General features: G+C 42.5%; 1 protein-coding gene across 6 annotated transcripts in view; it reads left to right on the top strand.

Annotated features, from left to right (window-relative positions):
- SASH1 (SAM and SH3 domain containing 1) overlaps nt 1-25,962 on the top strand; it is a 331,377-nt gene extending 305,415 nt beyond the window's left edge. For all 6 annotated transcript variants that reach the window (XM_049113617.1, XM_035708155.2, XM_035708154.2 and 3 more), the window contains 8 exons: nt 1,832-1,967; nt 2,767-2,936; nt 3,648-3,857; nt 4,658-4,808; nt 9,795-9,908; nt 18,866-19,968; nt 21,312-21,443; nt 22,589-25,962. In XM_049113617.1, coding sequence (XP_048969574.1) covers nt 1,832-1,967; nt 2,767-2,936; nt 3,648-3,857; nt 4,658-4,808; nt 9,795-9,908; nt 18,866-19,968; nt 21,312-21,443; nt 22,589-22,852 — 2,280 coding nt within the window. In that variant the 3' untranslated portion in view covers nt 22,853-25,962. The remainder of the gene's footprint in view (nt 1-1,831; nt 1,968-2,766; nt 2,937-3,647; nt 3,858-4,657; nt 4,809-9,794; nt 9,909-18,865; nt 19,969-21,311; nt 21,444-22,588) is intronic.
- Nucleotides 25,963-26,960: the final 998 nt, after the last annotated feature.

The raw sequence follows: 26,960 nt of genomic DNA on the forward strand, positions 1-26,960 counted from the left end.
CGTACATTGTTAGTGGGTTTCTGCCTTACGGATCAGGAGCACAGAATGTTAATGTTATTTTGAGCTGTTTTCTATAATTTTACTACCATGGAACAGGCACAAGCCTTAATTCTCTTTTTTAAAGCAGTCATTTCACATAAGTGGGGGAAGAAAAGGAATAAATGATCATTATAAAGCTTTTTGGAGACAGGAAACTAATGTTGCAAGGTTTTGGTTTGTTTTGTTTTTTTTCCCTAACATTTTAGTAGATATATCAGCCATTACAGTAAAGATCTTTGCTGTTTCTGCTTTATGCCCAACACCTAGACTAGTACTTGTTCTTGTAGGTAAAATCAGCAAATATGTGATAAATAAATTAATAAAAGCATTTGAGAACATACAGTATCAGAGATGTATATGTCATATTGCTGTTTTGCAAAATGTGCATGGTTTTCAGAAGCATTAAAAAAAGATAATTGGACAGATGACTTCTTTGATGATTCAGAAAGAGGATTAAAAACGCATTTAGGAATTCACACTTTGCAGCTTCAGTTACTTTACACTGATGGCACCTCTGTTTATAGTTGTTTTTCAGGTTGTTTGCTCACTTAAATGTAAAGCACAGTGACGCCTGAGTGGCTCAGTCGTTGAGCATCTGCCTTTGGCTCAGGGCATGATCCTGGTCCTGGGATCGAGTCCCCCATCAGGTTCCCTGCATGGAGCCTGCTTCTCCCTCTGCCTGTGTCTCTGCCTCTGTGTATCTCTCATAAATAAATAAAATCTAAAAAAAATGTAAAGCACAAATATGTTTTGAGGGCACCTGATTGGCTCAGTCAGTAGAGCATGTGACTCCTGATGTCAGAGTCCTGAGTTCAAGCCCCACATTGGGTGTAGAGCTTACTTAAAAAAAAAAAAAAAAGTGTTTTGGATCAGAGGCTGCCATTACTGTTGTCCTTAAATGTTTGCAGGACCCGCAGAATCAGGTCAGAGCCCTTCTGATGATTCGGCACTATGCAAATAACAGGTTTCATTTAGATGGTTTTGTGCTCACGTGGTTATGGAACATGCCAGAAAGAGGTCTATTTTGGCAAGTAAACCATTCTGACTGCAGGCTTTTTGAAGCATGATATTGTCTATCCGTATAGCACCACCAATCAAGCATGCTGTACTTATATGTGCAAACAAGGGGCTGCCAAGCTAATGCTACACAGCCACCCTAAGAGTGGAAGATTACTGCTGAGTCATGCCTGTCAGCATTCTGACCTGGAAGGGACTTCACAGCTTTGTACTAACAACACACAAAGGAAGTAAAAGGAGCAAAAACCAAATGGTGATAGAGAAATTTTATTATAGACCAAAAAATTGGTATTTTTGCTGTATATCCTAAATTGGTATTTCATTAGCTAATTCCAAGCATTTGCATAAACAAAAAGAATTTGGCCTTTTTGGTTTTTTTAAGTTTAAACATTTCTGATTAAATATTCTCTGATAGTACTTCCAGATACTACATTACTGATAGATTGTACTTGATCTGCATTTGAACTCCAGCTTTATTACTGGCCTATAGACCATGCTAGAAGGCTCTAAGCCTTTAATGTTCTCAGAGGGAGATAGATTTTTCTTGGAGATTTCAAGAATATCTATTTGAGCACGAGAAATGATTGAGTTACATGAACCACAACTTTAGACTGATGCAAGGGTGTATAGATTAAAAAGGAGAATATTGGGTACAGAATGAAATATGGGTATAAAAATGGATTTGATTGATTTTGTTGAGAGCTAAATTGCCTCAGATTATAAAATGACACCCATCCACTCTGATGAAACTTAATTTCATTGAAACTCATTTCAGGACTCGGGCCTTGATGGAATGCCTGGCTCCCCTCCATCTTCACAGCCTGACAGTGAACACATGGACAAGCCCAAGCTCAAAGCCGGAGGTTCTGTAGAGAGTCTGCGCAGCTCTCTGAGTGGGCAGAGCTCGATGAGTACGTCTAGTTTGTAATTATACAAGATTTCAGTTGGAGTCAAAATCAGACTTTCCTGAGTGTCAGAGTCAGGCAGTTTAAAGATGAGTAAGACCCAAGTTCCTACCTTTAGGATGCTATTAAGAGACAGACCTGCAAAACAGGTGGACCTAGCATCCTATTTGTTTAGTAGCAGACGTATAGCAGTGGCACAGAAGAAGGGGTGATGAATTTTGATTGGAGAAAATGGAGAAAGCAGCTCAAAGGAAGGATCTGGAGAATGGAAGGATATGGAAAAATAAGTCAAGGGGAAAGGCTCATGAAATGACCAACAAATTAAGAGGTGGGGGAAGAGAGAATTTGAAATGTCACATGTAACACAAGCTACTCGACCACTCCTGGGCTAATGGGGGTGCCAGCTGGATGGGAAAGGGGAAGAGAGCAACACCATTTTCAAAGCCACTGACCTTGGGCAAGTAACTGGACTTCTCTCAGTTTCCTCACCTGTAAAACAGGGTAAAAATAGTAAGCCTGGGAGCTTATGAATGTTGAAGGCTTTTGGTGTGTGGAACCTGGATTCCCAGGTCATAAAGGCAACCTGCTGGAGTCCCTGGTCTACTTAGGTGGTTGATTAGGGATAAAAAAACAGAAAACTCAGATCTCCTGGACTCCTAATCTGGCCCTGCTATGGTCCTGACATATGCCTGTGACTTTTCCGCTCTGTCCCTTTGTTTCCTAACCTGTGATACCTTTGATGTCTTTAAGCTTTGCTATACAAGAAATCGTATTTACCCTTGTTCTTCCTGTTTTTTCTGTGCAGGTGGTCAAACAGTGAGTACCACTGATTCCTCGACCAGCAACAGGGAGAGTGTCAAGTCAGAAGATGGTGATGATGAGGAGCCCCCTTACCGGGGCCCCTTCTGTGGACGTGCCAGGGTGCACACGGACTTCACGCCCAGTCCCTATGACACAGACTCACTCAAGCTCAAGGTAGGTCTCCACCTCAGAGCCATTCTTGATATCTTCAAGAGGTGTTCTGTTTTCCTTGCTGCTCAGTGCTGGGCTCCCGTGGTGCATACTGGCCAGTATCTTGGCTACTGTGATAAACCTGTCTCTTCAGTACAGAAAAACAAAAACAGAGACCCAGCTAGCATTGAGGACAAAGGTGGGTCTTGTGTTAATCCTCTGTCATCACCTCATCCCCTAGCCCTTCCCTTTGACCTCAGCTTCCTTTTAGAATTCCTGTTGCCCTCCACCCTCCAGCTCTTGTCTTTCTCCAGCTGAAGAAACCTTCTTCTCTGTGTGACTGACCAGTAATGTTTATATGGGACAGATGGCGCTGCACAAAATACATTAAGCAGTTATAGAACAGGGACTGCTGCTGGCATTTGCTTGGTGGGGAGTCTTTCTCTAGGAAGTAGGAGGTCTGGATGATGGCCAGGCATCCAGAAAGCCAGGTGCCCACCTAGTTGGAAGCCCTAACAAAGACTTCAGCCACATCTCATCTTGTGGTGCAAGGGGTGGAGGGTATGGGACCTCAGGCCTGCATGGAATCTAGCAGAGTCAGGAGAGCTCTGGCTCACTGCCAGGCTCCCAGTTATGTGTGGTAATTTGTGGAATCCTGATTAACACATCTAATTGGTGCACAGTTCATGCCTAGAGATGTACCTAATGCAAAGATCTTTATTCCCTGGGCTGCAGAAAGGAGACGTCATTGATATAATTAGCAAGCCACCCATGGGCACCTGGATGGGTCTCTTGAACAACAAAGTCGGCACATTCAAGTTCATCTATGTAGATGTGCTAAATGAGGAAGAAGAGAAGCCCAAGCGCCCCACCAGAAGAAGGAGAAAAGGAAGACCACCCCAGCCCAAATCGGTGGAAGATCTACTTGATCGGATCAACCTGAAAGTTAGTTTCTTCCTGTTGTAGTCACACATGGCAACCTATTGCCTTCTCCTCTTCCTAAAATAAGCAAGGGCACTTTCCGGGAAGGGCGTGGGTGATCTATGTCATCCAACAAGGGTGGCCCATTACTACAATAAATATCTATTATTCTACAGAAACAGGTACCAGTGTTCAAACATGGCTGTTGACCTCCGCTGCAGGTGACCACATAAGTCCCAGGTCACAATTTGCTGTAGCCTCAAGAATAGCTTTCAAAGAGCTGTGAGTTTCCAGCTACCACCAGGGAGGGCTGTAATCGCAAACCCCCTGGCGCCCTGTTCACTCAGCCCCACAGGCTGTGAGGATCCACCCACGGCCCCTCTCCCAGTGTTATTCCCAGGATCTAGTGCATAGGGGCCGCAGCCATACCTTTTGTTTCCTCCTTACAAAACCCTCTTGCTCCTGAGGAAGTCACAGGGCTTTGAGTTGGGATTTCAGTAGCTCTGTAAAGGAAAGAAAAGTGACTCCACTGTGTGCTGTGTGGCCTTAAAGGCGTCAGTCAGAGCAAAGGCACAGTTCAAATGCAAACCAGTGGAGTCCACCTCAGCCTGCAAGGTCCGTCTTCTTAACCCATGATTAATGAAATGCCCTGCCTTCCTGCTAAGCTGTGCAACTGGGAGGTGCAGAATAGATTACAAATGATAGTTACCAATCTTGCAATTAGCAGGAAAGGGACTGTGGAAAGTGTTCAGGGGTTTGAGGCCAGGTGTTGGTCGTGGATCATGTAGCAGAGCTTGCTGACTCACTTGTGTCCTCCCTCACAGGAGCACATGCCCACTTTCCTGTTTAATGGATATGAAGACCTGGATACCTTTAAGCTCCTGGAGGAGGAAGACTTGGATGAGTTAAATATCAGGGACCCAGAACACAGGGCCGTTCTCTTGACAGCAGTGGAGCTGTTACAGGAATACGACAGTAAGTTCCTCCCAGCACACAAGCGTGCCTTGTTAGATCAGCCACTGATCTAACACTCCTTTGGTCCCACTCCATCCAAAGCCAGGATCCATTTGTTCTGTACTCTGTCAAATGGCACAAAGGTATGAATTGCCAACATAGCCCTTTTGGTTGATGCTGGAGAGCAAAAGAAAACCTTACTACTGGTTCCTTTCCTGGTGTGTTTCTAGGTAACATTTGAGGAAAACGCTGCCCTCAGGGATTGAGAAACGAATTACAGTTTTCTTAGCACAGTAGACGGCACCTTTGGGAATGCTGGGATGTGCAGCTTGGCAGGTCATCAGGAGACCTGGGCACAGATGAAGCTGATGCCCTGGGAGCGTCCTGCCAGCCATGGGCTAATCACTTCTCAGAGCACACTGGAGTAGTTTTCTTATTGAATGGGAGGGTTCATGAATACTTGACATTCATCAGCTTCCACTGAAACAGCAGGAAATACCTGAAGTGAATACAGCGAGCAGAGAATTCCATATTGCTCGTTCTCAGCCGAGGCGAGAGCTCATTTTTATAGTCCACAGGCAGAGTTCAGTAGGCTCGCAGCTTTTATGGAGTCTATTTGAATACGCTGTATCCTTTGCTCCATTAACCTAGTCTTATCTTGCTCTTTATTCTTCAATCTGACATCAAAAATACCCCTGAAATTATTCATCATGAGGGGAGTATCCTTTCTAGTTATTGAATTCAAATGCATTTTCTTTCAAGCGCCCTGCTTCGCTAGCTAATAGCATTTCTGTTGCTAAAAGACAACCAAAACCATGGTTAATGGTGGGAAAAAAAAAAATATATATATATATTACTGAATGGATCAGGCCCACAAGACATGGAAGCAAGTGAGTCGGTACAGTTAAGTTCACTTCTGCTTAATCAGTCCTCCCTCTAAATTAACTGATAAACATAGAGGACCACACAACATCCAATAGATATCTGAACCCTAGATAAATACACTGCCTCCAGGGATAGATTTGAAGAGAATTGTGCTTCGTAGTTAATACTACTTTATAACCGCGTCTCTTTGGTATAGGAGCTGTCTCTTGGGAAGTGGACGTGCGGCCAGGTTGTGTAGAGAGAGCCACCTGGCCCAGTGCCTGGTGTGGCCAGCCAGCTATATGAATATCAATTAACATTCAATCATCTACTCTCCTGAACCACATCTGCTCTATAAAATAGCTCATTTGCTCTTCCTTAGCCACTAGGAACAGCTGGTTTATAAACCCTATCTGTTATGTTTCCTGTCGCATTCAGAACATAGGAGTGAGGGTAAACCCTGAGTGTAAGACAGTATGGATCTGTGCTTAGTGTCTTTCCTGCCACATTGGCTCAGATTCATTGTCCCTCCAGGGATCACATCCTGAGGTTTGTACCAGGGGAGATTTTATAGGAGGGAATCTGCCTATCATCATGCATACTTAGAAGTATAAAGAGGCCTCTTTGCTACTTTATTTTTTTTTTAAGATTTTATTTATTTAATCATGAGAGACACAGAGAGAGAAAGAGGCAGAGAGATAGGCAGAGGGAGAAGCAGGCTCCATGCAGGGAGCCCGATGTGGGACTCAATCCTGGGACTCCAGGATCACACCCTGGGCCAAAGGCAGGTGCCAAACCGCTGAGCCACCCAGGCGTCCCTCTTTGCTTCTTTATAAATACCATTTGAACTCCGTGCTGTGCCACTGCTTAGAATATTCCTAATGCATGAAGTAGCACTTCCCTTTATTGGTTCTAAAACAAAGGCTTCAGGGGCTCTGGGGTGCTCATGAGTGCCAATGGACTGGGTCCAGGCCTATCCTAGGATTATAAGACTTTACATTCAGTGCAGTTAAATTGTGTTTAAGAAGTATTCTAAGTAACTGATAACCTAAAGGAACACCATAGATTTCTGTCAAACTAAATTTCTATGTACAAGACAGATCCAGAGATCTACTGATCTAGCTCTGCCACCCACAAGAGCAGAAGCATGTACATCTCCAGCACTGCTTGGCAGTCAGACCTACCAGTTCCTCTCATTACACAGCCATGCGTGGGAAATGCAGGCCTTCGTAACAGGGTTCCATTTGGAAAAGACTCTAATTATCTAATAGTACTTCCCTACACTGACACCAAAACCACTGTGCTAGGCCTGCCACGGAAAAGCTCTTTTTAAATAATTAAGAATTTTAATCCACAATTATTTCTCACATACAGAAAAGTACAGAGGAAAAACAAATCCACATATCCACCTCTTAAATCCAACTAAAAGTCAACATTTTGGCATATTTGCTTCAGTTCTTTTTTAAAGACATACAGGGAACTGTAACCAGCTCCCTGAAAGGCCTACTATCCAAGCTTTCCTTCCTGAGGTAACTGCTCTCCAGAAGGTGGTGTGTGTCCTAGTGCACAAGCACCTTTTCATGATGGACTATCTCCATGTCTTAGCAGGTTCTTCTCCCCCCCACCCCCCACCCCATGAGTATGTGAGATAGGGGGAGGGCTTAACCCAGAGTCCCTTCAGGCCTGAGGTCAGGTCGTGCCCAAACGGGTTTACACCCCCAAACCCTGTCCTCCACGCTTGAGTATGAGAATTTTCATGGTCTTAGCTCACCTTCTTTGTTACCCTTTGTATCTTGGCATTCATGCTAGTATAAGTGGGGGGGGAGAGGATATGGCTTGGAATCTACAGAACATCTAAGAGGTCTCCCTAATGAAGGAAGGCAAATTACTTGGTAAATATTGGCTTTCAGGAATCCCTGGGTGGCGCAGCGGTTTGGCGCCTGCCTTTGGCCCAGGGCGCAATCTTGGAGACCCGGGATCGAATCCCACGTCGGGCTCCCGGTGCATGGAGCCTGCTTCTCCCTCTGCCTGTGTCTCTGCCTCTCTCTCTCTCTCTCTCTCTCTCTCTCTCTCTGTGACTATCATAAAGAAATAAAAATTTAAAAAAAAAAAAGAATTCTTTAAAAAAAAAAAAATATTGGCTTTCAGTGTTAGTTGGAGTCCTGCTAAGTAGCTGGTGAATGGATCTTTAAGGAAGAAAGTGACTGTGTAGCCCTTTGACATGTGTCATGATTACATCATCTGAACTGGTTTTCAGGCAACATGAGGGGGTGATCCCTTCACTCACCATAACTTCAGGCACCCCGGCTGTGTCTGCTGAGGTTGGCATCCCTGAAGACACAGATACAGTCTGCATGTTCATACAGTGAGAGGGACAAGTGCACTCTTTCATTCCCATTGGTCAGCACTTTAGAGTCTGTTTTGGCTGAAGCGGTACACTGAACTGTCTCGCCAAGGACAAACTACACTGATTCCTCTCCTGGGTTGTAACTGATAGCTCAAAGCCCTCATTTTATACGTATCATTTTCCTAAATAACATACTAGATGAGGACAAAGGCAACTTCAAATCCACAGACTCTTCCACATAATGAGGACATCACTCTAGAATGTTCTACTTTCTGTGGGGGGGGGGGAGGGTGATGGTTTTGCTGTTGTGCTTCCAATTAATTTTTCATTAATCATTTAAAAAATAGCACTTCTTAATGTGGGGTTCTACTTTAAGGACTTACTCTGCCATGATGAGTGTCCTAAACTGCTTTCTATGTGAGAAATGCAAACAGGAAATGGTTAGTGGGCAGTAGGGATGGGATGGCTAGTGCGTTGCAGGATGGTGCTCGTCTGCCTTCCTACAATTTATTTTTTAACAATCTGAGAAAGGACATCAGATTTATTTTTTTTCTTTATGTATGTGGTGGTGGGGAGGGACAGTGAAAACAAAAGAAAAGAAAGCCATTTATGCAGAAAATGTTTTCTTGGTTTCTGTTTTATGTGACCCAAGTACTTTCTCTGCATAATAATACAATAACCTCACTCCCATGTAGGACGAATGTGCAGGTGACATGGCTGGGTGATGAAGGTTCCCCTGCCCCTTACTTCCCATGTGATTGACTTTAGGGACTTTCCCTGGACAGAAAACACCACATCCTTCTCTTTAGAGGGTTCTTTAAAATGAGGACATCTAACTTACAGTAACCCTCCTGAAAGAGTATTCAAGTTAGAGACTTCCTGAACTTTCCTGGTCTTACCTTTGTGTCCAGTAAATAGAAATGCTGACCCCAAACAAAGGGAGAGGCAGAAAGGAAATAAAACCTTTTAACACATTCCAAATAACAAAAACAGAAGGATTTAATGTGTGTCCCCCATCAGGTTAAGGCTTTTTTTTTTTTTTCATTTTTTTTTTAAAGATTTTATTTATTTATTCATGAGAGACACAGAGAGAGAGGCAGAGACACAGGCAGAGGGAGAAGCAGGCTCTATGCAGGGAACCTGACATGGGACTCGATCCTGGGTCTCCAGGATCAGGCCCTGGGCTAAAGGCAGTGCTAAACCGCTGAGCCCAGATTAGGGCTTTATGCCCCCATTTGCTAGCCTTACTCCTATTGAGAGAATATGAAAACCAGCACTTGTCACCAAGACCTCAGAATGTCCCTAAATTAGTAATAAAATTCAATATTTCATTTACCACTTACTTTGATGTTGGCTTCCAAATTTAGAAAGCTGGTGACACATAACTTGGGAGACAAATCTTAAAGTAACCTGCTTGTGAAAGGAGCATCTTCACTCTTGGTTTCCATTCTGTGGTACAATCTCCCAGAAAGGACCATGACTGCTAACACAGTGCTCTGAATTTTCCCTCTTCCTGATTGGCCTGATGCCAGAGTCCTCCTCTGGGTATCTTAAAACACACGACCTGCAACTATATACTCTCCCTCTAAATTTATTATCATAATAATACTTTATAGGAAAATGATCTGATCTCATCTGTTCATTTTTATTTTGCTCACTTTAAAATAGTTTGCTCTCTTGAAGAAATTCAAGGCTTAAAAACATATGATTGATAGCAGGATAAAATCAGGGTCTGATTGATTCTGAACCTCTGCTTTTCCTTCCCTGATTCCATGCTATGTGTTTACCTTCTCTAGGTAACAGTGACCAGTCAGGATCCCAGGAGAAACTTCTTGTTGACAGCCAGGGCCTGAGTGGATGCTCTCCACGAGACTCAGGATGCTATGAAAGCAGTGAGAACCTGGAACACGGTAATGTCCACACAGATTATTATGAATGCGCCTTAATATTCAAGCCATTTGGGTCATTTATGACTATCTTTCTTCCTTAGCCCGAGCCACGCTTTTGGGAATACTGCAATAGGAAGGAAGAATTTTTTCAGGATTACTGGTACTTAAGATTCTTAAAAAGACTAAATATCTCTCAAGAAACTAGGCAATGGAGTTTTTTGAGAAACGAGCATAATGGTCTTCTTATTCTTTCATCCCAGTACACACATAAATGGAAAGTTTAAGACACTTGTGTGTCAGAGAAAGGATCCTCAACTTCCCATTACCTGGAAGCTCTTAGTGCCTTAGCCCCTGTGTGGATCATGAAAAGAACCAGAGGGTTTAGAATGAGATAGTCCTGGTCCTGGGGGTTTGAACAGAGATTTTACAAGCCCAAGACTTTGGTCAAATGACTTCACACCTCTGAGCCCCCTCACCACTGAAATAGTAAATGAGCATCTTTCTTACAGATTGTTCTAAGAGTTAAACAAAGTAAGGATATATTAATACCTAGGCTTTATTAAACACGGACTACAAATTGTTCAGTGTTTGGACATGCCCAGTGAAGCAAACTTTCTTGTCCTCTTGTGGATCACGGTTGCATCACTCCTCTGATGAACAGATAGATTTGGCAGTGGTATGTCACAGATGACAGTGCAAAAACATCTAAATCCATACCACAATACAGCAAAAAGACTGACTTTATTCAAAAGTCTTTGCTTCATTTCTGTGGAAGCTAAATCTCTGAATAAGTATAGGCTATAGGATTAAATCTTAAAATACTACATTTTTGTCTTAAAAAAAAAAATCTCAAATTTCAGACCAGCTAGACATAACTACATACATCTAATATGGTACTTCCTTCTCCCACAGAGAGCATGACGGGGGCTGTTATGTCCCCACACTTCACATCAGTAGGCCAGGCCTACCCATGGCCTACTTCCTGGAAATTATTAGAGAATATGTTTTTGCCCTTAACTGGAGCACTGAGCACCAGCCATACCCACTGCAAATGACAAATTCAATCTCAACCAGTTTACTTATAATATATTCTTCATAATCATACACACATAGATGTTCAACAGACAGATTTTGGAACAAACAGGATCAACCATAAACTTTATTTTGAAAACAAGCATAACAGTATACAAGCAAGGTATAACATTGCCAAAGTCCACAACTCAAATCAAAAAGCACTTCAAAAGCAAGAGGTTTTCAAAATAGGTATGACTTTTTTTTTTTTTTTTTTTTCATCTTTTCTGCCTGGTCCACTTAACAGTTAAGAACATGGTGTCTCCCCACTCCACCCCACCCCCTTTGTTAAAGCTGTTCTAGTTCTCACTAGGAAAGTATTTTCATTGAAAGTAGAGATAAGTGCGAGGTGCATTTAAAGGAGCCAGTGCTTGTTCTGCAACTGTTAAGCCCTGGTCTGTGGAGTTGGCAGCCAATCTCAGGGGGGCCCCAGGGCCTTGGCGCTAAGAGGGATGGTGGCCACGGTGGGGGTGGGGTGGTAGCAACATGCCTGGGCTTTGCCTTGAGCCATCTCAACACTAGCTTTGATCTTTTTGTAAATGAAGCTTCATTAAAAAGGATACACCTGATTTGAAAAGTATGGTTTTCTGAAAAAGGATGATTCTGTTACCATTATGAACTTGGCAATCATCTTTTCCTTTCTGACCTCTTCTTCTCCTAGCGCATAGTCTGCAGTGTCTGCTCCTCCTGACTGCCATGTGAGGCAAATAAATTGCATCCAAAATACCTGCAGCTGTAAAACCTAAATTGTGTGTCTCCTATGTCCTTTTCTTTTCACAGTAAAAACCAGCATTTGACTTTTGGGAGCTATTAGGTCCTTAAGGAAAACAATTTACCAGGTCAGCCATCCATCAGGGTCACAAAGGCAGCAGTATCTTAAACGCCTCTGCGCCATGGCCTGAGTGCAGAGCAATTACTGAGGCAGAGGGTGATCTGAAGGCCACGTATCTTATTTCCTCCCTGTCCTCACAGGGAGGCCCTCAGTAGGAAATTTCAGGAAGCTTACTTGTCTCACACAGGCATCTGACATTAAATGGGGTCAGGTGCATTCCATTTTACCATGGGTGGCTCTGATGTCCTCTTGCCCCCAGACTCCTTTTATAGCAAGAAACCTAACTACTGTTAAAGACAGTTGTAAAGGATCCCCTAAAGTCCTGTCGAACACATGAAGACCATCATGAAAAATGCCCAGGGTTGATAGTTGCTATTTAATCCTATCAAGTAGCCCATCTGTTAAAATATTGAGCACCTACCGAAGCAAAGCTTTTTAAACTGCAGATTGCAGTTCATTAGTGGACTGTAAAATCAGTTTAGAAGGTCACAGAGAGTAGTTTTATAAAATAGAAAATACCAGGGTGCATTCCAAAGGTAAGATTGGTATTGTTACTTGTAATCTTTGTTTCATTATGTCTCTGCGTGTACTGGATGAATGTAAAATGTGTTTCTTACTGTAGGTCATAATTTAAAAAAATAGTTTGAGAGCCATTACGAGCTCAAAACCAGGACTGGACTGGGGTTCTCCCAGTGAGTGGGCAGGGTGTTGACTTTACGGAGGTACTCACTGTCAGGTATTCACCTATACCTGCCTGACCCTGACAGCAGTCACCTCCACTTGTGCCCCCTAGGCACTTTGCTCACCTCACCCTAATCCCAATTCTGATGAGCATTTTGGGGACTTCAAAATTTGATCCATGAACTCTGCCAAAATGTTTTATCAATTTGGGAAGATAGTGGTTCTCCCTAAATCCTAGTGTTACAGCAGCCTGTGTTAAGATGGCACTGAAAACTCACCTAGGGGACTTCTGGAAGGTGGCAGAGTAGGAGGATCCTAAGCTTACCTTGTCCCATGGACACAACTAGGTAACAGCCACATCAATGCATCCAACCCAGAAAACAACCCAACAATGGGCAAAACAGACTTTCCAGTTGAGTGGAGACATGGTCAGGAACCAAACTCCTAGTGAAACCAACCACAAACAGGAGGAACTCCATAAGCACCAGAGAATGGAGAACAGACCACACCCCAGGCACCCTAGACATGGTGGGGGGGCTACAATGAGAAGATGAGTCTCCACCATCTGGCTTTAAAAATCAGTGGCCCAGCTCCAGGAGAGCTGAGGGTGACAGGAAATAGTCCTGGCCTTGAAAGAGTTAGCATAACAAACAACCTTGCTGAGATATGGCATAGAAGCAGCAGTCTGAAAAGCACCTGGGGTATGCATGCAGGAGATTTACTTAATAATATCAGAATTGGTGCTGGAGAGACAGGGATCTTTAGGAGACTTCTCCAAGAACAAAAGAGCTGGCTGGTGCCATTGCCTCCACCCCCACCTGGACTACCTGCAGGAAACAGAGTGAAGACTCTCCACCTACCTTGCTAACACCATGCACCCTGCCCCCAGGTTCTCCTGTGAACTTGCTCCATCCAGACCATCTCAGTTGGCAGGACTCCCTCCAAAGCAGAGCTTGCCAGGTCTCATCCTATAAGCAGCCTTGGCAGGGACAGTTGCCTCTGAAAAATGATTCGTGCCCCACAGAGAGGGGAAGATAACCACACACCCCACTACACTCAGTCCCAGCAGCCAAACCTTATAAATACCAGTGCAGAGTGAGTGCCCTACCAATCAATGCATCTGCAGTCCTGGCAGGCATCTGGCCTGACTACCAGCCCTGCCCACCAACAAAAACTTCTCAGAACAACGCAAGGAGAACACTCTGTAGTTGAGTATGACTGCAGCTCTTGCAAATAGGCAGAGAGTAGGCATCTGATCTGACTGCTACGACCACCCAACTGCAAGCCCATGACCACCCAGACTGATCTCTTAGCATAGGGACCAAACCCAGCCCACCACAGGCAAAGTAGACACAACCAACTGGACTGAAGGCAAATGAGGCTCAGCCACAACAGTAGGGTACACTCAGTTCACATAGAAGACACCCTTGAAGCTTCTGGTTGAGGTGAACTAGGGACATTGTGCTATAGGGCACCACAGGACCTCTCCTTCATAAGGTTACATAAGGAGACATAACTGACTTTCCTAATAAGTACAAACAAATGCAGTGTTAGACAAAATAAGGAAATAGAAGGATATGTCCCAAATGAAAGAACAGGACAAAACCACAGCCAAAGAGCTGAATGAAACATAAATAATATGCCTGAAGAATTAAAAATAATGGTCATAAAGATACTGGATTTGAGAAGAGTAGAAGATCCCAGATCTTCAACAAAGATGGAAAATATGAAAAAGGACCAATCAGAGATGAACTCAATCATTGAAACTTTAAGTAACTAGAAGGAATCAGTAGTAGATTAGAGGAAGCAAAGAATGGATCAGTGAGTGGAAGACAGAATATTGGTAAGCAACCAAGCTGAACATCAAAAAGACAAAAGAAAAAGTGAGAATAGGTTAAGGGAACTCAGTGACATAATCAAGTAATAACTTCACATTATAGGGATCCCAGGAAGAGAAAAGGGGGCAGAAAATTGATTTTAAGAAATAATAGCTGAAAACTTCCCAAATCTAGGGAAAGAAACAGACATCTGCCTCCAGGAGGCAGAGAGAGCACTCAACAAAATCAATACAAGGAGGTCCACACTGAGATACATAATAATTGGCAAAAAGTGCTAACAAAGAGAATCTTTAAAGCCGCAAGAGAGAACAGTTACATATAAGGAAAACCCCATAAGGCTATATCAGCTGAGTTTTCACCAGAAACATTGCAGGGGCCAGAGGGAATGGCATGATATATTCAAAATGCTGAAACAACAACAAAAAAAATTGCAATCAAGAATGCCCTACCCAGCATGGGTACTATTCAGAATAGGAGAGCTAAAGTGTTTCTCAGACAAACAAGGTAAGTTAATCACCACTTAACCAGCCTTACAAGAAACACTAAAGGGAATTAAGTAGAAAGAAGATGCTATAATCAGGAATAAGAAAATTATGAAAGGAAAATATTTTACAGGTAAATACAAATATAAAAGTAGAAGATCAATCATTTACAAAACCAGTACAGAGGTTAAAGCACAAAAGCAGTACAATTATATCTGTAAAAATCAGTCAAGTGATGCACAAAATAAGATGTAAAGTATGACATCATATACATAAAACATGAGGTTTAGGGGTGGAAGGAGTAAAAATTTAGTGCTTTTAGAATGGTTTCAAATTTAAGTGACCATCAAATTAATATAAACTGCTAGGTGCACAGGATGTTCCATATCAAATTAATGGTAACCACAGATCAAAACCTATAACAGATGTAAAAATGAAGGGAAAAGAATTACGGCATATCACTAGAGAAGACTATCAAAACATCAGGGGAGAGAATAAGAGAAGAAAGGAACAAAGAACTAAGACAACTATAAAATAAGGAACAAAATAGCAATAAGTACACACTTATCAGTAATTAATTTGAATGTAAATGGACTCAATGCTCCAGTCAAAAGATGTGGCATGACTGAATATATAAAAAAGCAAGACCCATCTATATGCGGCCTACAAGAGACTTGCTTCAGACCTACCCTAAAGACACAGAGTGAAAATGAAGGAATAGAAAAACACTTACCATGTTAATGGATGTGAAAAGAAAGCTGGGGTAGCAATATTTATATTGGAACAAACTGACTTTCACACAAACAGTGTAACAAGAGACAAAGCAGTACTCTCTATAAAGAGAACAATCCAGTAAGAGTATATAACAATTGTAAATATTTATGCACCCATCATGGGAGAACCTGCATATATAAAGCAATATTAACAGATATAAAGGAAGACATTGGCAGGAATACAGTAATAGGGAGCTTGAACCCATGGATAGATCATCCAGACAGAAAATCAGCAAAGGAACAGTGGCTTTGAATAACACAATGGGTCAGATGGACCTAATAGATATATTCAGAACATTCTACCCAAAAACAGAATACACATTCAGGTGCACATGGAACATTCCAGAATAGATCACATGTTAGGCCACAAAGCAAGTCTCAACAAAGTCAAAAAGACTGGAACAATATCAGGCATCTTTTCCAACCACAAAGGTATGAGACTAGAAATTAACCACAAGAAAAAGTCTGGAAAGAATATGAATACATGGAAGCTAAGTAACAAGCTATGAAACAATGAATAGGTCAATGAAGAAATCAAAGAGCAAATCGGCAAATACATTGAGACAAATAAAAATGAAAATACAATGGTCCAGAATCTTTGGGATGCAGCAAAAGCTGTTCTAAGAGGGAAGTTTATAGCAATACAGGCCTACCTCAGAAAGCAAGAAAGATCTCAAACAACCTAACCTTACATCTAAAGGAGCTAGATAAAAAAAGAAAGCCCAAAGCCAGTAGAGGAAGCAAAGATAGAGCAGAAATAAATGAAAGATTAAAAAAAAAAAAAAAAGGAACAGATGAAATCAGGAGCTGGTTCTTTGAAAAGATCAAGAAAATTGATAAACTATTAGCCAGACTCATCAGAAAGAGAGGATGCATATCAGAAATGGAGGCGAAAGAACGAACAGCTGACACCACAGAAATATAAAGGATAAGAGAATATTATAAATTATATGCCAACAAATTAGACAACCTAGAAGAAATGGATAAGTTCCTACAAACCTAACCTTTCCAAGACTGAATCAGGAAGAAATAGAAAATTTGAACAGACCATTTACTAGCAATGAAATTGGAAGGCATCTTGCTCAGCACCAAATCACCACCAATGCCATTGATTCAGTAATAAAAATATACTCAACCAGGGGTGCCTGGGTGGCTCAGTAAGTTAAGCCTCTGACTCTTGATTTTGGCTCAGGTCATGATTTCCAGAGTTGTGAGACCCAGCCCCGAGTGTGGAGCCTGCTTAAGAATCTCTCTTCCCCTTCCTCCCTGACAAGTGTGTGTGCTCTTAAAAAAAAAAATCTAAAATAGAATAAAAATAAATTAAAAAAAAAAAAAAAAAACTCAACCAGAAAAGGTCCAGGACCCAATGGCTTCACAGGTGAATTCTACCAAACATTTAGAGAAGAGTACCATATGATCCAGTAATTTCACCACTTAGGTATTTACACAAAGAAAATGAAAACACTAATTTGAAAAGATAGATATATTCCTATGTTTATTACAGTATTACTTATAATAGTGAAGATATAGAATAATCCATGTCCACTGATAGATGGATAAAGAAGATGTGCTAATAGGCACAACACACAATCTTACTCAGACATTAAAAAAATAAAAAGAACAAAATCTTGTCATTTGCAACAACATGAATGGACCTAAAGGGTATAATGCTAAAGTGAGATAAATCAGAGAAGACAAATACCATAGGATTTCACTCTTACGTGGAATATAAGAAACAAAATGAACAAAGGGAGACAAATACAGAGAACAAAGGGGAGGTGGGTGAAGGGATGGGTGAAAAAAATGGGATTAAGAGTACACCGATGAGCACTGAGAAACGTACAGAATCATTGAATCACTGTATTATACACCTGAAACTAATAGAACACTGTGCGTGAACTGTTTGGAAAAAAAAAACACACCACCTGGAGTGCTGAATGCAGCGACTCCTGAGCTCCAGGAAATATCTGAGTCCTCCCATAAGTCCTGAAGGTTTTTCTTTCCTGTTAATAAGCTTTTTGCATCCAAACACGTTCAGGAATTTCATTCTCCAAACTGTTTTTGGATTGGTAAGGATTTCACAGATAACAGTGACAGATGTAAAGCTCAAAAGCATCCAGATGTACCTGCTGAAGAACTACAGAAGCTGGCAAACCATTCTTTACCTGCAAGGTGAATTCAGGGATCTTTCCAATATAAGCAGAATGGGGAAGTGTAATCTCTACATACAGTTTCTATTAACAGTTAAAGGGAAGGGAAGAAAGCCTTTAGTTATAAGATGTGGTCTTTCAGAGTACAGCCAGCCAGTTCTTTGTACCTTCCAAACCTGATGTGGGTTTTACATTTTTATGTTCTTCTGTCGGCCTGGAATACTAGGGTCATCTGATGTACTATTCTCCTTAGGCATTTCAGCCCATCATCAAAGAACACATCAAATGTGGGATTAACCAAAATATAGCAAAGGACAGTTAATTATGGGGTGTGTGTGTGTGTGTGTGTTAAAAGTACTGATGAAGACTAAGCATTTAGCACACAGGCCCTGACCACAGGGTAAATTCTCAGCAAAGCTTATCAAGCAATACTAGCAGTTTGCCAGCTCACCATCAAATTAATAGATGATGTCTGGTTAATAAGTTCAGTGATAGCTGACGATTGATTTTAATCAGAGCTGGCACCTCCCTGGAAATTAGAACCATATCAGTATTTTATAGATTGTCTCCGTCAAAATACTCCCATTAGCTTGTTTACTTACTTGAACCAAGGTTGGTTGACTGTTTCAAGGATGTATCTACTTCACACACACCAACGAACCAGTGACAGGGAGCTTAGGGGACCGTGTGCTTGGTGAGTTCTGTGGTCACCAGCGAGCCTTAGGGAGCACGGGTGGAATTCAGTACGCCGGCCCCTCACAACCCTGACCTTGGGAAACTGTCCTCCCAAAACCAAAATCCCATTGTATGGTTTCTGAACCGGGTACCGGTGATCCAGCCTCTTCTATACGGACTGCAGCTGGGAACAGACGTTAGGCCTAGACTGATCTCCCTGCCTGACACAGCCTATTTCTTTCTCTCAAGACAATTAATTTCAGTCTCTACAAATCCATTAATAAGTCTGGAAACTCTTAAAATAAAAATGGGACCCGAATAATCCTGTACCACCCAACATCATAAATGGGGATTTTTCTGTCCTTAGTACCATTCAACTGCGGGACATAGGAGTGGGGAGATTTCAATTAGGTCAGCACGTCTTTACAGGAGTTTGATTTCTTAAAATGATTGTAAAATACGTCCTTGTCTCACAGGCAAGACTCGGAAGACGGGCCTTCTGTCGGTCAAGTCGTCAACGGAGTCCAGCTTGAAGTCCTTCGCCAGGAGTCAGCGGGGCAGCTACCCGACCCTGCCTTTAACGAAGTCGGCAGATGCCCTGAAGCAGGGGGACGAGGGCAGGCTGGGCAGCGGTCCTCCCGCCCACGCCTCTAAGTGCTGTGACCAGCCGTGTGTGACTGGTTCCAACAAAAACCGAAGAAGCCTCCCCGTTTCCATCTGTCGGAGCTGTGAGACCCTGGAGGACCCCCAGCCTGTGGAAGCATGGCCCCGATCCCACTCCCTGGACGGCCTTCAAGGAGAGCCTGCCGCTGAGAAGGACGTGCCTGGCAAGGTGACACAACCTTCCCCTCAGACTGTACCACAAGTGCCACAAAAGACAACCCCCTCCGTCGCAAAGGCTCAAAGCCCCAAACGAGATCCTGCTGTTGACAATGCACTGCTACTGACCCAAAGCAAGAGATTCCCCGAACCTCAGAAGACAGCTACTAAGAAACCGGAGGGACCCATAGCGGCCCCTGCCGGGGGCACGTCACCTCCTCCGTGCCTGCCCAGAAGCCACGATGCTCAGCCTCCCGGGGTGAAACACGGTTTAACAAGGACGCCTCTGGAGGGTCACAGGAAGGGACTCGATTGCGAAGGCACACACCACCCCCTGGGCACCAAAGAAGGCCCAGATGCTGAGCAGCGGGGCCCCGAGGCCAGAGCACAGGCGAAGCCGCCCGCACAGCCTCCGCCCGTCCCGGCCAAGAAGAGCCGAGAGCGCCTGGCCAACGGGCTCCCCCCCGGCGCCGACGCGCCCAGCCTGCCGGCTAAGAAGGGCAGCCCCGGTGACTGTCCCTCCCCTCAGGCTTCTAGTCCCCCCTCAGGACAGGAGCCCGGCAGCCCGCCCAGCGCCAGACCACCGCCCTGGCTGTCAGAGCTCCCGGAGAGCACGAGCCTCCAGGAGCACGGCGTCAAGCTGGGCCCGGCTCTGAGCAGGAAGATCTCCTGCGCCCGGGGCCTAGACCTGGAGATGCTCACCGAAAACAAGCTACGAGCCGAGGGCATCGATCTCACCGAGGAGCCATATTCGGATAAGGTACCGAGGGCATTGCAGGCCCCTGCTTTTTGTAGGTCAGGCAGCCCCGTGAGAAGAGGCCCCCGGGGCCTGGCCCGGCGGCGGGAGGCCTGGAAGCCTGAGCATGGCCTCTGCTGCCCGGCGCCGGGATGAACGGGAGCCGAGTCCAGATAAAACACAAATGCAGCCTTGGACTTTTCCGTTCTTGTCTCTATTTTTCCCCTCCTCTTTGGCTTACTTTTAATTTTTGGCAGCCGTATTTTGCAGGGAGAACAATCAGGGAGTACTAGAACTGGTTCCAGAAAAGGCCGGCTCAGTGGGCAGACCTGAGGTGCAGTTTCCATGTCTCACTGAACGCTTATGTGTGTAGATGTCAACAAATCCCCATTTCCTGTTTGTTTGGGTTCTTTTAAAAGATGTTATTTATTTATACGTGAGAGACAGAGAGAGAGAGGCAGAGATATAGGCAGAGGGAGAAGCAGGCTCCACGCAGGGAGCCCGACATGGGACTCGATCCTGGGAACTCCTGGATCACGCCGTGGGCCAAAGGCAGGCGCTAAACCACTGAGCCACCCAGGCGTCCCTTCGTTTCCTGTTTGTAAAACAGGATTAATAATAACCTGCATAACTACCTTCCTTAGATATTATTAGGAGCAAATAAATGTGAAAATACTTTGAAAACTGTAGAACCCTTTTCAAACATAATTATATCATATAATTGTATGAGTAAGGGGGAATGATTATGAGCTATCCCACTGTACCAAAGACACTGAGAAAACTCATTTAAGCTCATATAATGAAAACTCCTTGCTTATTGGGGGGAAAAAAAGATCTAGAAATGTGTATTTTGTTATAATGCATTCCTGGGAGTCCCTGTTATAAAATTCTTTTGACCCTCCACCTCCTTGATATTGAGTGAAATAACCCTTTAGAATGGAAAGCAGTGAGAACTGCACTCTACAATAAACGGTGGCCTCGGGCCTGGCAGGATAAGACAGAGCGCAAAGAGCAGACTACCTGTAGAGCACGAGTTTGCTCTTCTCCCCTGCGTTTAGGAGATGGTCTTCAGAACCACTGCGCAAAATGATCTGGTGAAGTGAGGAGAGGTCGCTGGCTCACATATACAAGACAACTGTGTTCTGCTTTACTTACATTTCAAAACCTTTTCCTAGAGCTCATCAGTACCTGAAAGATTAAAACATCAAATATTCTCTCCAAAACATCCATCTTGACTATAAATATATTAATTTCAAATGAAAACTTTTGGTGATACTTCCCAGTAGCTGCCTGTGCCTTATCCTACCTGCGGTTGCTGTTCTTAGAGATAGAATTCCTTGATGCCACGTTTCTCTTGTCCCCTGCAGCACGGCCGCTGTGGGATTCCCGAAGCCCTGGTGCAGAGATATGCAGAAGACTTAGATCAGCCCGAGAGGGACGTCGCCACCAACATGGACCAGATCCGCGTGAAGCTGCTTCGGAAGCAGCACCGCATGGCGGTGAGCAGCTGGCACCTGGGGTCTCCCCTTGCTCAACTTCTGAAATCCATGTAGTTATAGCACTTATGATGAGGATACTGGCAACCGCTAAGTACCCAGGGTTCGTTTCAGCTATCAGGAGACACTGGAGGGAAAGTAATATTCAGCCTACAAAGTCTTAAAAATACAGTTTTGGCAAGAAAAAAAATTAAAATTATCCATAATCCTAGCACTGGAAAGAAGTTAAAAAAAAAAAAAATCTGGTCATTTCACTGCACCTACAACAGTAGATGTATAGTTTTGAAACCTGTTTTCAGTTATCAGATCATGGCTCTTTTACCAAACATTCTTTTATATTATCAATAGGTCAGAATGCTCTGGTAAATGTGCCCTTACTTAGCCAGTCCTATTTTTGAAACACTTAAGTTTTTCGCCAACTTATTATTTGAAAAAAATTTAGTAAAGAACTCCCCTGTTAACATATAATAAAGCTTTGTAGACTCCCAAGGTTAATTTCTGAGTATATATATTCCTTTAGGACGGTTTGCTTACAAAAGCCTGCATAAAATCTCAAGGATTTGCACCCTCGTTAGTAAACCATCTTCCTGAAAGATAAGCATTTGGTCTTCTCAGAAGTCGAGTGTAAATGTCCATTTCCCCGCCCGAGCCATCACTTGGTATTATTGTATTTTAATTTTTTTAGAACTACATTGATGAAGTATTTTATTTTCTGGTTAACGTAGATTCAAAGTACAATGGAAAATCTGTTTTATAAAAACTCTACTCACTGAGTATCTTACTTCCTACACTACTGCACAGGCCTGCCTCTTTAATCACCTAGGGATTTCCTTAAAGAGCATATCACCACACAAGACAAAAGAGCAGGTTATAGAAATACTTCCAGTTTGGAGACTTGAACACATAATTAGGGTTAGATCTAATTCCAGTACTTTCTAGAACCTGAAAAACTTCCTTGAAGATGGGTCTCACCTTTGAGAAGCTGAGAAAGAATTCTAGATGCTACTCTTGGTCTTTGACAGCTCATGGCATTGGCACTTCCTAATAGCCTGGCAATGTAGTATTTAAGTAGCATTTCTATTAGGAGTATAAGAAACCCTCCAGGGGCCTGTGTCAAGTCTTTAAAATTGCTTTCTTTATTTATCCAGATCCCAAGTGGTGGACTCACAGAAATCTGTAGAAAGCCCCTCTCTCCTGGATGCGTTTCGTCTGTGTCGGATTGGCTGGTTTCCATCGGTCTGCCCATGTACACCAGCGCCCTCACTGAAGCTGGGTTCAGCACACTGGGCCAAGTGCCTTCTCTGTCCCACACTTGCCTTCAGGAGGCCGGCATTACAGAGGAGAGACACATAAGCAAGCTCGTGTCTGCAGCCAGACTCTTCAAACTGCCCCCAGGCCCTGAGGCCATGTAGCCAGGCCCATAATGGAGCTCCCTGGACAAGAGCCACCCTTTCACTGTGCTTATGCTAATGCAAATCCTCCTCCTCGGGACATGCAGACCAGATCCAGAAGAAAGGCCTAGTGTATGGCCACACAGAGCACGAAACCTTGGCATTGGACTGATGACCCTCTCTTCTCCAGAAAGGCCCCCTCGAGGAAATTGGTGTGGTTCTCTTTGACCCCCAAAGAAAAGACAAGCACTTATTTTTATTTTCAGAACACAAAAGAACCAGGATGCCAACTTGCCACATATGCTGTGCCTCCAGTCCCGTCTTGGTGTGCTGGGAGAGGGCTGGGAGCAGAGGGAGGGGCAGCCTGTTTCGTTCCTGATAACGCCCTTGCCCTTCCATCTGTCACCCTGCAGGATACCTGAGGGCCAGACGGGCTTTATCTAGGCCAAAGTAACAGACTCGGGAGTTATTGTACACTATTGACCATGCCTGTTTGTTCTAAAGTAAGAAAATCTGGCTGCACTAGGAAAAAAGAAAAAAAAAAAAGGCCTGTTCTCCTTTAAGTAAACAAGAGACATTTTAATAATTGCTTTCTAGCAATCAGCTTTTATTTGCCTTAATATAAGCTTTGAAGCAGTTATCTTAGTGTTCACTACCCTGTAACCATAGTTTCCAATCTTCAGCTTAGACTGCCATCTAACATATGTGAGATGTTTTCAGCAAAAAAAAAAAAAAAAATGGGCTTTTCTAATTGCCTCATTCTAACATGGCTTATTTTATAGAGGTGTTTATCAGGCACAAACTTCATGTTGGCTTTCAGTTTTTACACTAACTATAAATCCAGTAAAAAGCTATCTGAAATTCACAGAGATCAGGTGTGTATGTGGGTGTGCATGCATGTGTGTGAGTGTGTGTGTATAGTAACTACCTTCATTTTAATCAGTTTAGTTTTGTTTACCATGTTGGTCATCGTGCTGCAGTATTGACTTGGATCCTGACCACGTCCATCCCAAAATTCAGTCATCAGTTAACAGGTCACCTTTGCAAAGTCATTGTAAGGTTGAATATTTCAGAAAGATCTTTTTAAAAGGGAAGTGATTTATAAATGTTAAAAGGGTTTTCTTTTTTCACTTTTATAATTAAGTTTTCCTTCCTTTCATATTGAGATAATTCTTTAAATTTGGATAAAAGTTCATTTTGGAGCCAGATAAACTACATTAGCCATGTATTAATAAGCATTTGCATATTTTCAGTTGTTTTCCAACTGACTGTAGCATTTCCCATCCTCTTTTAGTCTGGGGTTTAATTTTTCTAGCACACAAATTTAGGCAACTAAATTAAGGTTTCTGTTGCTTACTAAATGAATTTCCTTTACATTCTTAATCATCAGAACTATTTTAAGCACTGAATGTGATCACTTACAATAGAAACACTTTGAACACAAAGCCTTGATCAAAAGCTCTTAAACACTCATTAAAATGATTTCCCTCAGTGCAGGGTGGGGGGGCGGATAATTTTATTCATTACAAAGCCATCTTCAGCATTTGCTCTATGTACTTGGATCCATGTTTCTGAGGGAAAAGATATGCTCAGGTGATCTATTTTTTCATGCTTTGGTACACATTTTAAAAATATGCTTCTTCAACAATATTCACCTTCTAGAAAATGCCATGTGAAGAAGTTGTGGAAATGCAGAAAAAGGTAAAGCTGCCAATTTTCTACTGAAATCTCTAAAATAGCCCATTTTTACCATCTTGGGTTGTGCACACAGCCCACATGGAATGTAGTGGCTGCAGGTCTCTCCTGTGACCACGCCGCTGAAACATATCTCTCATGCTGAGGTGGACGTGGGTGCAAGGCCACACACTCCTCCTGCTGCCCAGTGCCTTGGCATGACATTCTGCGATCCTGCTCATAGTTTAAGCTGACCACACACAAGCCACACAGTAGATAATAAAGGAGGAGGAGAAATCTTATGTGTAATTCCCAGTGTTCATTTATTTTCAGTGTAAGATTTTCTTTTCCATAAAAGTGGCGCCAGAAAAGGGAAAACTTTGGAGTTTTTGAGAATGCCAAATCATATTTTTGTCACTCTTCTTTGGAAGTCATTGCCTCTGCAGAGAAAAATCAAATTCAGGGACCATGAGTGATTTTCAGTGGGAAGATCGTCCTAATCTGAAAGGTCTTGAGGTTTTTACTTTATTGTGTTTTAAAAAAAAAAAAAAAAAAAATTTTTTTTTCTTGTATTTGTTTGGTCTTCTTTTGCTTTAAACTTTAATTTGATCCTAGAAAAGCCTGAATGTTTGTGTGTGACATTTGACTAAGGTGGTTTAGGGGCCACCTGTCAGAAAGGCAGGTGTTAGGCATCAACAATACCCAGGTTTAATCAGTTGCACTTGATACAGAATGTGGAGGAAGGGTGAAAAGTGTTGTCTTTGGAAAGCACAAAAGAAACCTAGAAAGGCAGTTTGGCTCAGGTAGCTACACATCGGTTGTGTGTAATTTTTACTTTAAAGCTGTCTAGAAGGAAATGCAGCCAGCCCCAACCACTATTTACATTCCCAGATAACCGAGAAGCAGATACATTTTCATGGCCTTCCCTTCACAGCCCTTTTCTCTGTCCCGATCCCCGGTGTGGGTGAAATTGGAAATTACTAGTCTATGGCAAACCAGTTCCTGACATAGCAAAATTTGCTTTCATAACTGCAGCAAAAGAAATCAGTTCACCAAGTCAATGCTGCATGTGTGTACTGTATTATTTTCAGAAAATCTAGTAGTCTGAGTCCGAATTATCTTGATTTTAAATTGATAGAGAAAACAGTCAAGCAAGTTATATAACAACTAACAACATTGCACTTTCTGTATATGAAATCAATATTTAAATAACTTATTTTTCTCCATTGCTGTTCTTAAACATTGTAAGTAGCTGTAATATACCAGTCCCAATATGTCCTTGCGATTGCTTCAGCCCAGGAAAGCTGTGTATTGTTTTAAAAATTGTAAAAATTATTGTGATGATTCACTTAGCAAAGAGAAAGGTGGACAGAAGGGTTTTCCTATGTATCAAAACTTGTCTATAATTATGTCATCTATGTACCTAGAAAAAAAATAAATTTCTTCAGTTGACTATGCCCTTTTGTTGTTCCTTGGTATGAATGGAGTAGAATGGAAATGTAATTTACAAAGTGTATACGCACAGTTGTATTTAGTTACTTTTGCCACATCACCAAAACTATCTGACATACGCTTGTTCTCTTTGCCAATTTGGTTCCCGCCCCCCCTTCCCTAGATATTGCATAATAAGATCCTGTAACCACAGCATCTTAGACCAGAAGGAACTTCAGAAGTCATCTGTAGCCTAAGCCCATCATTTTCAAATGAAGTGGCTTGAGTTCACGTCGGTGGTTGACTTGCCCAGTATTATACAGTTAAATGATAACAAAACCCAAACCTTTCATTGAGACACACACAAAAAAAAAAATCTAGGTTGGGATATTATAGGAATTGATGGACCTGACAATTTTTCAATATTGGTGTACCCACAATTGATATAAAAACATGCTTTTTTAACTATGAGGGACTGTGTAATAAAAATTTTGTTTAGGTAATACTCATACTTGAGATTTAAAAAAAAAAAAAAAAATCACCCTCTCCCTTCCTCCCAGCCACCTATTCTGGTCATTGCAGGTGAGTAATAGAACTGTCTTTGCCAATCTTTTTAGAACTGCTCCATATATTTACAAATATAACTGCTTATGTATTTTTCCATACAAGAATGATGACCTATTCTTCACACTTCTTCACCTTGATTTTACATTCAGTGTATCTTGGAGATCTTTCCATGTTGTGACTCCTCCATTCTCTTAAAGGCTGCATAACATTGTTATGCCAATAATTTAATCACCACTCGGTGAGAGGACAGTATCTTGCAGTTACAAAAAACGCTGTTAGGAATACCCTTGTACCTACATAACTTAGCATGCGGAATTGTGTTAAAAGTACATGTATTTTACGTTTTGATGGAATATTTTAAATCCACTGGTGGATTTCATTAGAGGAAACTTTACCATGATAGGTTTTGTTTATAAATCACTGTCTTACTCTCCTCCTAATCCATTTTGTATATGGG

The sequence above is a fragment of the Canis lupus genome, chromosome 1, assembly GCF_003254725.2.
Source record: "Canis lupus dingo isolate Sandy chromosome 1, ASM325472v2, whole genome shotgun sequence".
Taxonomy (NCBI): domain Eukaryota; kingdom Metazoa; phylum Chordata; class Mammalia; order Carnivora; family Canidae; genus Canis; species Canis lupus.